Source organism: Notechis scutatus, chromosome 5, assembly GCF_049901735.1.
Source record: "Notechis scutatus isolate UNSWTSFEM ecotype Mainland chromosome 5, rNotScu1.2, whole genome shotgun sequence".
Classification (NCBI taxonomy): domain Eukaryota; kingdom Metazoa; phylum Chordata; class Lepidosauria; order Squamata; family Elapidae; genus Notechis; species Notechis scutatus.
The window spans coordinates 17457187-17470333 of record NC_142013.1 but is presented as its reverse complement, the minus strand read 5'-3'; the positions used below and the strand labels follow the sequence as shown (position 1 = coordinate 17470333).

At 38.4% G+C, this 13147-nt stretch overlaps 1 protein-coding gene across 6 annotated transcripts in view; it reads right to left on the bottom strand.

Annotated features, from left to right (window-relative positions):
- Window positions 1-13147, bottom strand: part of GRIA4 (glutamate ionotropic receptor AMPA type subunit 4) — a 273775-nt gene that overhangs the window by 49631 nt on the left and 210997 nt on the right. Inside the window, exon 10 of one of the 6 annotated variants that reach the window (XM_026675627.2) lies at window positions 8474-9319. The exons of the other annotated variants lie outside the window; for them this stretch is intronic. Within the exon in view, the coding sequence (XP_026531412.1) occupies window positions 9287-9319 (33 nt within the window). The 3' untranslated portion in view covers window positions 8474-9286. Of the gene's footprint in view, window positions 1-8473; window positions 9320-13147 lie in introns of those variants that run through there. 6 annotated transcript variants of the gene reach the window in all.

The window sequence follows — 13147 nt, the reverse complement described above, 5'->3', positions numbered from 1 at the left end:
TTCCTTGATGTCATGGTAAAGCTACAAAATGGGCACATTATAAAGGAAACCTATTGAACATTAACATGCTTCCAGTTTCCACACAGAACACACACCAAATTTATAATCTATGGCCTGGTTTTAGGATAAAACCACATTTGTCCTGACCCACTTGATGGACATATTTGATTGATGGAATAAACTAAGCAACTGAACTTCCCTTCTAACAAAATCAACAGACAAATAAATAAAGGCAGATGAATTCTGAGAGATTACCTACTAAAAGACAGGCCACAAAAACAGAACAAAGGATCATAGTGTTCCTTTGTTTACCTACCAAGCATAGCTCAAGGCACACATTATTAATAAGGTACAATTCATGCAGTACAATGAGCAGTTTCTCAGAAATTTTAACTTCCTGGCATATAGGAAGTTTCCGATATCAAAGTAGTTGTTTGGGAACAACTAATCTACACCAGCACAATAGAGCAAGAGCTCATAGACCTCACAAAGGTTAAAGGGTTTATGACAATCTCAGAAGGTCTTAAGGAACAAAAAGGGTTGATTACATTAGAATTGCTAATTGTCAGGTACTTGTAATCTGTCTCACATGTAACCTGTATTTGAATAACCATTCTCCTTCTCTCCTTTCCTCATCCATGCCTAAACACTCACAAGATTTTAATATAATTTGTTTGTCTGGAAATGGACTCCTAAATTTTCATAGTTCAACTACTAGTGATTCATCATCATTTTAACCTTTGTTTATCCAATGCAGGATGAAGGCCTCTTCTGCATGCTTCCAACCTTATATGGTCCTGAGCTTTCTTTGGCCAATTGGGCCCGCAAGAATACCATTGATTAAACTTCTTATATCAGATGTTTCGATTCTGAGATTGGTATGGAGCTGGGAGCAAATTCTATTGCAATCCAGCTGTGAATGAATGGGTTCTGGATTAAAAAATACATTCAAGGCAAGAGTGGCCTGGAGATATCCCTAGAACATGTTAGTCTTTTAGATTTTCAAATGTCAGGATTTTTAGTTACATGGGAAAATTTTCCATGCAGTAAGGTGAGGTCAAATATAACTTACATTACCCCTTACGGTAACACATTTCTACTATAGCAATGATTTGGTGATGCTATAAATCCGTTACTACTGTATAGCTAAGGCTTCAAGAATTTCATTAAAAAATGAGGCTTATATAGCTATGTAATATAGCCTGAGTAGAATGTTCAAGCCATCTGAAATGTGGCTACACACTGTTCTTTCTTAAAAGTTTCACAGTGTAATTCATCTGAAAATCTTCCATGTTTACTCAAGTGCCCAAAGAATGTTTCAAAAGTATTGGCTATCACATTTCCAAAGGAATGTGAGGGCTTTTTGAGTCACATCAGTTATGCCCTTTTTGGTTTTTTTGGCCTCAAGTCATTATATAACTTTCGGACAAACATAGTAGTTAGATGCAATACTGAATTATATGGAAAACCCCACCACCATAGACTGTGACTTTTTATGACTGAGGAAAGAGTTGAGGAAAGAGGATCATTCTATGTAGGTGCCTGACAAGTTACACTTTTAATATTAGACTAGATTCAAGAGAGCTGTTGCGCATGGCATTTTGAAATGTCTTCATAGTAGCATAACATTGAGAAGTATAATATTGAGAAGATACAGAGTGTGTTTCTATTTATCCAGATTTAACAATATGTTAGATGATTCTATATTAATAGACTTTTTTCAATTTCAATTTATTTTAATAACAATTATATGTTAAGCTCTTTTTGTATTACTATTGTGTTATTTTCTTCATGTTTATTATATTTTGATTATGTATGTATGTGTGTATGGAGTTTGGAAACTACTGTATAGTCTCCATGATATGATTTTCTTAAAATAATTAGATGTATATATTTATATCCAATATTCATAGCTATTACGCTGCAGCTTTCCTAAAACCCAGTCAGATTAACTCACAGTGTAGATGGCATAACTATGCTACTTTGTCTAGTAACTTGATTGGCATCAAAAGTATGATGGAAAAACTCAATACTTCTTCAACCAATAGAAAACTGTAGGGGAATGGAAATGTTGGTTTTTGTGAAGTTTTGTAGTGCATAGTTCTCATATGTTCTTCTGAAGTTGTGTTTGGAATAGCACACTAGCATGCTTATATATCTTTTGACCAATTATATGAGGCACTATAGAGCAAAACATGTACAGGTACTTCTCACAAAATGCAACAATTCACCTTTTTTCACATCAGTAGTATTATTAAAGCCCTCACTTATAAGTGGCTAATTTAAAGCACTAGTTTGTGGACTGTTCTTGGAAAATATGCTTAGTTTCCATATTTCCTATTGCAATCCTATTGCAAGGATTATCGTTGCAAGTATCAAGTCTTTCTAGAAATTGTCTCCATAAATAATTGCTTAAATGAAAGGCTACCATTTCATAGTTGTCAATTAAATGGAGATGGATTGCATTAAGGAAAAAGCAAAGATCAAACAAGAGACAAAACCAGAGGTGGTATTCATCAAGTTGACCAGTTCTGGAGAATCGGTAGCGGAAATTTTGGGTAGTTCAGAAAACTGGCAAATACCATCTCTGACTGGCCCCACCTCCATTTATTATCTGCCTCCCGAGTCCCAGCTGATCCGCTGGGTCTTCTTTTGTTGTCCTGCACAGGAGCTGGAAAGCAGGTTAGCGGGGTGGGAAGGGAATGTGATTTTGCAGTAACCTGCCCCCAGGAGTGGGGAGGGAATGGGGATTTTGCAGTATCCTTCCCCTGCCACACCCACCAAGCCATACCCACTGACCACGACCACAGAACCGGTAGTAAAAATTTTTGAATCCCACCACTGGACAAAACTGCTTTGAGGGTCTAGGCAACACTTGGTTAATTGAAACAAGAACTTTTTCCCAGGAGAAATAAAATGAATCCAATATTAGTTGTGGCCAAGAAAATTTAATGTCAATTTTATTGTCGGGGAACTTTTCTCTAAATTATTTTTATATACAAGACGCCAATTCATAGGGCCTTCTTGTTGCTGAATTTCTTCCATATGATTGATTAAAACACATTAATCACATGATTAAATATATTAGGATGTATACTAAGAAAATGACATAATCTGTGTTGAATCCTTGTCTGGACTAGAATTAATTTGGATTAGAAGCCCTGGAAGTGTTCCTTAATCCTGTTTTAAAATATCTCATTTTTGAGATGATATATTCTGTCACCCCAGATTTCACGGTAATTGATTGCCAAACTTGGCACTGCAGGACATCGGGACACCAGACCAAACATACGGGGTGCCATGGGATATTTTAAATGTTTGTGATGTCCATTTGTTTTATATGCTATATTTCGGTTATAGTTCGGTTTTCAGCTGTCTTTTGGTCTAGGGCAGTGATGGCTAACCTTTTCAATACTGAGGGCCCAAAGAGCACGCATGTGCACCCCCAAAACGCAATGCATGCACATCCCCTGCACACGTGCCCTTCCCCGTGCATGCGCATATGTCCCCGTGCATGCACCCTGCCCCTGCGCCCCATCCCCTGCATGCGCCGCTCCTCCCATGCATGCGCAGCAGAGACCTGAAGACCAGCTTGGCTGGCAGGAGGCGCGTGTGCATGTGCGGTGCAGCTGAGCTGAGGTGATGGCTCGAATGCCCACAGAAAGGGCTCTGTATGCCACCTCTGGCACGCATGTCATAAGTTCGCCATCATGGGTCTAGGGGCACAGAAAATTACTGAGACATCCAAGTGTTATGAAGCAAGAAAGTCTGGGAACATCTGATCTAGCGTGATACATGCCAAGACCCATGCTCAGACTCTGCTCAGCTAAAGTACTGACATTGAGCTATCGTAAGTTATCTTTAGGTACAGTGGTTCAAAAACTGTAGCAGGCCTCATATTAATGGAACATGGGGAATTATATAGCTCAGTGCTTGATTCTTTTTATGAACTGCATAAGTACCCCTTGGAAATCAGCAAATCAATTTTCTGCTTCAGATTATTTTGGAGTAAGATACCTTGAATGCATCTCCCCCTCAATTTAATAAACAGCTAGAAAAAAAATGAACAATGTAAACAAATGCCACATCTTGAATGAGCATTTTTCTGAATACAATTTTTCACCATTGTTCTATTATTTTCAGAATGTTAGCCCCTTGAAGCAGTCCAGAGAAGAAACACATAAATATTAGCTCTATCCTTATTGTAAGGTTACATTAATAAGTATGAAAATATTCCTCCCCTTCTTTCTTTTTACTCTCTGGAAAACTAGGGAAGGTCCCTCCAGAGATGCTTCCTAGTTCCTTTTCCTTCTGTAAACTGAGATGACTTTTACATGACACTTGTGTAGTCTATAGTTCTTCCTCCTGTCTGCCAAAGTCATTTCTGAATACCATTACTCTAAAAAGTAGAGTATGCATTACATCTACTTACTGAATTATGTATGGCAGTATATACACAGAAGTGAGTTCTATCCTATGGGAAAGATGACAGATTGCAATCACAGGGTTCTCCTAGTCTGGGGAGGGGGATTACTCTCAAATCTTTCATGCGTCCATGGTCTTCAGGCTGGACTATTGCAAAGCACTGTACATGGGGCTCCTCTTGAAGAGTATTTGGAAGCTCCAGTTGTGCAGAGTACAGTGACGCTGGCAGTTAATGCCACTGGTTATTTGGTGCACGTGACACCACTGTTCCTTTACTTACATTGGCTTCCAGTGTGATTCCTGACACAATTCAAGGTGCTGGTAGTCACGTTTAAAGCCCTTCATTCCTTTGGACTAGATTACTTACGGGACTATCTCTTCCTGTTTCTTTCTGCCAATCTGATCTGTCAGGAGGGGCATTTTTTGGATACAATCAGTTAAGGAGTATAAGTTGTTGCAGTCCAGAAGGAAACCCTACAGTATCTTGAAACCCTACACTGAATCTTCCCTCCAGAACTCAGGTTAGCCTCAATCCCAGGGGTGGGCTGCTGGGGTTCACAGGGGATCGGGAGAGCCCCTAGCTAAGATTCTGTGCAGTTCAGAGAACCCCCAATCCCACTCCTGGCTGGCCCCGCCCACCCCGCCCCGCCCATCTCAGGAGTATCCATGCAGCCCATTTTGGATTCAGGTAAGTGCAGGGTGCGCACAGAGGCTCAGGGAGGGCAAACAACTGGCCTCCTGGAAGTTCAAGAAGGCTGGAAACAGGCCCGTTTCTGGCTTCCAGAGAGCCTCTGGAACTCCGGGAGGTCATTTTCGCCCTCCCGGTGGCTTGAGGAAAGCCTCCGGAGCCTGGGGAGGGCAAAAATCTTCCCGCCATGGTGCAGTAGGCCGACTAGGCCACGCCCACTATGGCTACGCCCACCCAGCAACCGGGCAGAAAACCCTTTGCTAAAATTTTTGAAGCCCACCCCTGCTCAGTCCTATTGACCTTCCTCAATGACTTGAAAATGTGGTTTTGTGCTCAAATTTAGAGCCCCGGATGTGAGATGAAGCCTGCCTGTTTGTGTTAACAATCTTTTTATGATTCCTGGCTGCTGGGTGTTTTTCTTTTCTTTTCTCTTCTTATATTCTATGCCTTTTTATCTATGTCATTGTAAACCACACAGAGTTTCATGAGATGGGTGGCTATATAAATTGATTAAATCAATAAATAAACTGATAGAGCTTGAATCTTTCTACCCCAGCTGACTCTTTCCAATATATATGATAAAAGCAGAGTTCACTGCATATTTCACGATGAAGAATAATTTTGCACAGTGGCTCTCCCTTCATAGGTAGTCCACTGAATTTAAATTGCACCGTAATATACCAATTTCAACATGAATTTAAAATAAAATGAACAGAATCACTTGGATATTATCACTTGGGGATATTATTATTCCCTTTGGATACTGAAACACCTGGGTATAAGAGATACGTGTAAGCCTTAGCTATTTTACATGTTTATACTATGCTACTTTTGATCCAAAGATCTGATTTTTTTCAACAGACATTCTGAGTAGTTTCTCTATTGAAAGAAAAAAAAAGTAAAATGGCATACTGGAGTAGATTTTTAAGAGTGTAGTGAAAACATAGCAGAAAATACTTTCACACCACCACTTATTTTGATTGATAGCCTTCTTTTCCTCTTTTCCTTTTTTATTATAACGTTGGTTACTTTCTCCCCATCCCCCCAACCTCTAGGAAATGTTTGGAAATCAGTGTCTGTAGCATAAAAATTTAAAGATAAGTAGACTGATCTGTTGCCTTGGGGAAAATGTTTTCCACTTTATCATTATAACCTAAGCTTCACTCTCAGTACGTGCAGCACTCTTGTGTACATTGCTAAATTTGATTGTTAAAAAAATGTATTCACTCTCTGTAATACTAAGATGTTTTTAACTATAGAGTTTCATCATATTGTCTAAAAAGGAACTTTCAGTCTTTCTCTTGTGGAAGAGATCTTTGATGTATAAGGCATAGTAGACCAATTAGTTCAGGAAAAGAGCCTTTTCTGCCATGGATCCTACTCTCTGGAATATCGTGCCCACTTAGGTGAGATCTTTCTGAAAGGGTCTGAAGACTCTGCCAATTGGCCTGAGGCATTTTACTTGGGAGGGGATAATGGGCTAAGATAAGACCTCACTTCCTCCCCCGTGTGCATCTGACTCCTTTTCTTGTCTTGTTTTTAAACCAATTTTAGTATTATTATTTATTGTTTCAACGTTTTATGTTTTTATGCTTTTATTGATTGTAAGTTGCTTTGGTTGCCTTTAGGCGAGATGGGCAGCATGTAAGTTTAATAAATAAATAAATATAATGAGGGACATAATAGAGCCTCCTGTATTATAGGGATATAGCCTACTTTTTGACTGCAATAGAGATGTCTAAAATGCTAAATGTTGTGTTTGCATTTTGCTGTAATATTCCAGAATCTCCTGGTAGTATGCTTACTGGTACTGACTTGTCAGAATGACACTGAAAGTATTAAAAGACATTATATAGCCGTAATGGCGAACCTTGGCCAGAAGTGGCACGCAGAACCATCTCCCCGGGCACGCTAACCATCATCTGTTGCTATTCCGGGTTCCAGTGCGCACATATGTGTGCTGGCCAGCTGGTCTTCATGCATGCAGGAACGCCAGAAACCAGAAGAGGAGCTCCCCGGTACGCATGCGCTCGCCAGGAAGCTGAGCTCCCAGTTTCCGGCATGTACATGCACGTGGGCCAGCTGTTCTTCGCATGCGCATGCACGCCAGAAACCGGAAGCTCAGTTTTCCGGGGAGCGCATGCATGCTGGGGAGTTCCTCTTCCGATTTCCGTGCTCCCCCACGTGCATAAGGGCACTCCCATTTTTGGCACTTGGTGCCGAAAAGGTTCACCAACACTGTTATATAGTAATGCAGTCTGTAACATAGACTGCACAAATATCATTAAAATGATCAGGAAGAGTTGGTGACAGTATTTCCTTTCTGAAAATGCAATGTACATGTACAAAACAACTGGGCTTAAGTAATAGCCTTGGATTTTTAAATTTTCCGCCATCCTGCTTCAAAGATCCTAAAAGAGCATTATTTTCAAATATGGAGGTTCTCCCGGATTCAAGGTTTTTGCCTGAAGAGCATAATCAGGAGGGCTTTTGGACAGTTTCAGCTGGCACCCCAGCTGAGGCCTTACCTGGACCAGGTGCTACTGGAGATGCTCACTCATGGCCTCATTTCTGAATTGCATTATTGTCATTTGCTTTGCATGGCATTGCACTTGAAATCAGAAATTTCCGCTGATCTAGAATGCCTACTCATAGTGTTGCCATGTCATGCACAAATAGAACTGGTCTTTAGAGTTCAAATCAATAGTACTGGGTTTCTGAACACAATTTAAGGGGCTGCTTAATTTAGCTTAAATTTAAGTTTAGATAGTTTGAAGCCTGGATATCTCAAAAACAGACGTTTCCCAATAATTTTTGCATGTCCTACCTAGATCTTTAGGGAGGCCTTCTGAGGGTTCTTGCCTATCAGGAGATCTAACATCATTTAGTCTTTGTAGCTGCTCTTCCTTTCTGGAGGAGCTTGACCTCTGAAGCATGTATGGTCCCCACCTTCATGGCCCTCCAGAAGCAGGTAAATATGTTGCTGTTTTACAGCAGGGGTCTCCAACTTTGCTAACTTTAAGACTTGTGGACTTCAACTCTGGGAGATTGATAGTTAACAATGAAATTTTTACTCTCTCTCTTTCTCTCTCTCTCTGTATGTGTGTGTGTGTGTGTGTGTGTGTAATCTTTTTTAGCTTTATATTTTTAGTCATCATTTTATTTTTAATTTGTGTTGTGTTTTTAATACTTATGCTCTGGAATCTGCTTAGGATCTACCAGGTTTCAGGTGGGTCATATAAATTTCATAAAGAAATAAAGAAGTTCTGTTTGGCTTATGGAATGGATCTTTTAGAATAACAGGAATTCAGATTCCCTAGAAAAACACTAGCAAGATCTGAGTCATTTTGGAAACATGTCTGATTTAACAAGAACTTGTATTTCTAACCTAGATTATTATTTTTTCATTATCTTTACTTGGTGCATGACAATGGTAAACACTTTAGATACACCACACAACTCCACACAAATGACTTATCACAAATTAAGTACTATTACAGAAGAAAAAAATATCTGCACTGAAACAATGGAACATTCAACAAGACATTTTCTCTCTGCTTTTTATGCTTAAAATTGTATACTTTAAGAAATCATGGCATGCCACATAAAAGCTATTCAGATGCTTTGTTTGGAATAACTGAAGACTGGCTAAGTTCTTTTGCAGAGATAACATTTAAAATGCGCATGAAAAGAATTCACTACAAGCAAGACAAAGACATCTTAAGCAGCTTCTCTATCCTGCATACCACTTTTGTCTCTCCCTTTTTCTAAGCATTATTTCGTGGCCCCTAAATTTGGAGGCATTTTACAATAATTAACACAGTACACAGGCGATAGCCGCAATTCAAAAGACAGTAACGAGTGGAAAATTTCAACTGAGATTGTTTTGAAATCTCCATCATTTTCTTCACACCTTGGCCCAGTTGAAGATTGAATGCCTGTGTTTCAAACATTTCAAAGTCACAGAGCCTTGTTGTTGTTGTTGTTGTTGTTTTAAAGCAAAGCAAAACAAAACAAACAAAACAAAAACATTATTTTGCTTGATGCTTCAGTGCCTGGTCATCCAGTCAGAGGCTCAGAAATCCATATGGAAAAATACATCTCAGTGCTACTATACTGGATCTTATGTTAGGAATGTTCACATGTGCAGCTTGGAACTCTTTTCTTCTTTGGTCAATTTCTTAAAATAGGGTTCTTCATCAGTGGCTGAAAAGAGGAGGACTGTACTGAAGTATGATTTTTCCATTACTGTGACTTTTTTTTCAAAGGAAAGAGACATTTTTTTAAAAAATAAATCCCATGCAAAGAAGAACTATACATTAGGTTTACATCTAGAATTTCTCTATAGAATGTTAGTCCTTTTTACCTAAGAATGATACTCCTTAACAGATAATTTGTCAGAAGGAAGTGTATGGATCACTATACTAAATTATACAACTATATTTTATACAAACCATATAACAATACAATATGAAACGCTTTGTATTGTTTAAAATAAATGTAATCTGGAATGTTTGGTTGAAAAAAATCCAAATTTTGTCCAATGTGACATATAAAAAGAACAGTGCATTAAGTGGAGAATGATTAAATTAATCAGATTAAGGTTATTCTTTGACAATCTCCCTCAACATTCATCAGATTAAAGGGTACTACTGACTTCAAGAAAAGAAATGTGTTAGCTATTTTGCTCAATTAAAAAGAAACCATTTGAAGTTTAATAGCTCTATAATAATGAAAATTGAATTAAGAAAATGAATACATGTCGCTTATTTCATTAAAATTCTTTCAGAGGTTTATTAACTAAATAATACTGAGTAAGAACAACAGCAGCAGTAATAACTATGATCAACCAAAGTTGAAATCTTTTCACAGTTCAGTTTGCTATAAAAGAATTAACCACAGCTTGTTCTATGCATTGAAATTAATTGCACTGAAAATACTTTTTCCCCTCCAAGAAGGCATCGTGGGAGGAACAGTGCTTATGTAGGAGGGAAGTTAGAAAGTTGCAAACAAGGAAAGTTATTGGAAACTGTTAGAGAGAGTAAGAGTAGAGTAGGATTGATAGGAAAAATGAAGTTGCGGACCAGATATTAGTGGAAGGAGGATGGAGAACACAGTGCTTGTGACTAGTGATACTAGTGCTTATATTATAATAGATCCATAACAGATCCTCTCTTCTGCCATGAGCCACTGTTGCTTTGTGGAATATGGATTTAATGGCCTAGTAACAGCAGAGAGATTGGAGGAATTCATGAATCAATGTAGACAACAGAAGCCAGTTTGGTCTTCTTTGACTGAAGTTATTTACTGAGTCCAGTGACTGGTATGGCAGGATGTATCTCCTGGAGCAATTGTTATGTGGTGGCCAGAGTCCTCAAAAGAATTAAACATCTGAAAAATGCCTGCACAATTTCTCTGTATGGAAGAAGGTGGTATATATTGAAGAACTGGGTTCTGGTAATTTGATATGGAATGCTTCAGCATCTTCTAGCCATTTACAAAGCACTGAGAAAATTAGGAAGACAAAAAAAAAAGTATGGAAGTAGAAAAGAAGAAAAGATGCAGTAGACTTGTGACTGGGAGGTGAAAGGACAAGCCTTTGAGTGAAAGTAAAGGATTTCTGGAGTTAGAATCTAGGAGACAATACTTTTTAAATTACTTCTAAGCATTTTCAAGAGCTAAAGTTTTGACATGTAGGAGGTGGGCAGTTGAGTGCAATTAGAATTGGGTTGGAGATGGAAGTTATTGAAAGTTGATCAGTAGTTTTGATGAATCACTCTCATTTTTTGTCAAGTATACTCACTGATGGATTGGGGTAATTTGGAAGAAGAGATCTGTAATAATGGAAGAGCAATTACATAGAAATAGAAGTGGAAATGGAAGAGGAGAAATGATAGTAAGGGAGGGTCATCATTGGCACATTCAGGGGTTAGGGAGTATTGGAGTAAAAGGGAATAAAGGAGAAATGATACAAATTAAGGTATTGGTGAGTAGAGAGAAACATGATGGGTAAAAGAGGTAGGATTCTCCTAGGAAAAAAGAGTGAGCAACTGAGATCCATCCTTACTTCTGTTGCCTCTTCCATAGCTCACACTAAGAGACAGTTTATCATGTTCTTGAAACCTTAGGTTCCAGCTGCTGTTGTTGTTTGATAGTTATAATACATCTCTTCTCATAATTGGTATTTGTGTGGATGAGAGTGAATACCCATTTTGTATTACTGAGAAACTGATAGGGGTGCTGATGATTAGAGGCAAATATTCTGCAAATAACTGGATATGCCACCTTGTTTTTGAAATTGAGCTCTTAGGACAAGCTGGGAATTGTTATACTACTTTCCTACTTCATAGTGGCATCCCTGTCCAAGCTGTTGGACCTCATCTCAGTTTCCTGATAAGAGTTAACTATGGTTGGTTTGTTTATTTTAAAAAATACTAGAGCAATTGCAATGTTATTTGAAAGTGGGGGAAATTAACTATTTTTGTTAGGATCAGATGACTTTCTAATTGCCATGGACTTGACTGAAGCTTCCGCTTTCTTCCTATTTGATCAGCCTTTTGCAGAGGTGACAAAAAAAAACCTGGGTTTGGACAGTGGCGAATGCATTTTGGAAGACAGGGCATATGGTGAGGTGTCCCTCCTCAAAAAGTCATTGCTCAACTTAGGCTCTTCATCTAGGACTCTGTTTGGGCAGTTATGGCTATGAGGAATTTTGCACAATTTCATCTTGTGTGCTAGTTATGATCTTTCCTAGATTGGGAGGTTTGTTCATGGTCACTTATGCCTTTATCACATTCTATTTGTTTACTGCAATGAACCTTGAAGAGCACCTGGGAATTTAAGCTGGCCCAGAATGCAGTTTTGGGCTATCCTGGGTATCAGGAGGTTTGCCCATGTCTGTTTTGAAAGCAGTACTAGTTACTAGTTTATTTCTCAGGGTAATTCAAGATGCTGGTAGTCAACCTTAAAAACTGTGTATGGTTCAGCATGTGAATATCTCTGGGACAACCAATAGTTCTGCTCGTTCCTTGAGCCCTGGAAGAATAAGGTGTCTTTGGGGACTGATCTTTAAGAAATGCTAACTTCAGGGATCCTACGATTAGGTGTTTTTAATCATCATTCCCATTCTATTCAACGGCATTCTCCATCATATAGATGGGCCCTGAATAACAATCTGTAAACATTGAAGATTTTGGGGTTGTATTTATCCTTTCTGAACTATAAATACATGTATAGATTACAACTGTTCATTGACACCTGGGTAATTTATACTATGCTATTGTGTTCTTAATTAATAATCTCATTAATATTTGGAGCTGTGAAGTCTGCTGAGTGTAAGACAGTATTGGAAAGACATGTCAACCTATAAAATAAATGAACAAAATGAAGAAAGGCTAAAATTTGGCTACGTTGTAGTTGCTGAATTTTGTTTAATAATTTATTTACAATAGAAAATAGTAGAAATTGTGAGAATCTGTGTTTTTCAATGTTATACCCATTGAAAAAAAGGGGTGACACTCTAAAATGACACAACTAACCAAATATACTGAAGGTATTTGTTACAGAAATCAGGAAGCGTGCATTTTTATGAATTCCTGTTTATTTTTTTTACAAGGCATACAAGTTTCCCTTAAAAACAACAGTGTCTACAATAAAAACAACATGGCAAGAATGAATGAGGGTACAGTTATGGAAAATAAATGTTTCCCCCATTTTTTCAAAGCTTTCTATTCTTGTTTCTAGTATATTGTAGTATATCTTATAAGCCTCAGTGGTGCAGTGGTTAGAGTGCAGTACAGCAAGCTATTCCTACTGCAATTTGGCAGATTGAATCCCACCAGGCTCAAGATTGACTCAGCCTTCCATCCTTCCGAGGTGGGTAAAATGAGGACCCAAATTGTTGGGGGCAATAGACTGAACTCCATAAACCGCTTTGAGAGGGCTGTAGAGCACTATAAAGCGGTATATAAGTCTAAGTGCTATTGCTATTGCTATATTGCATTTACTGGAATCAACTGAAAGACTGAATATGAT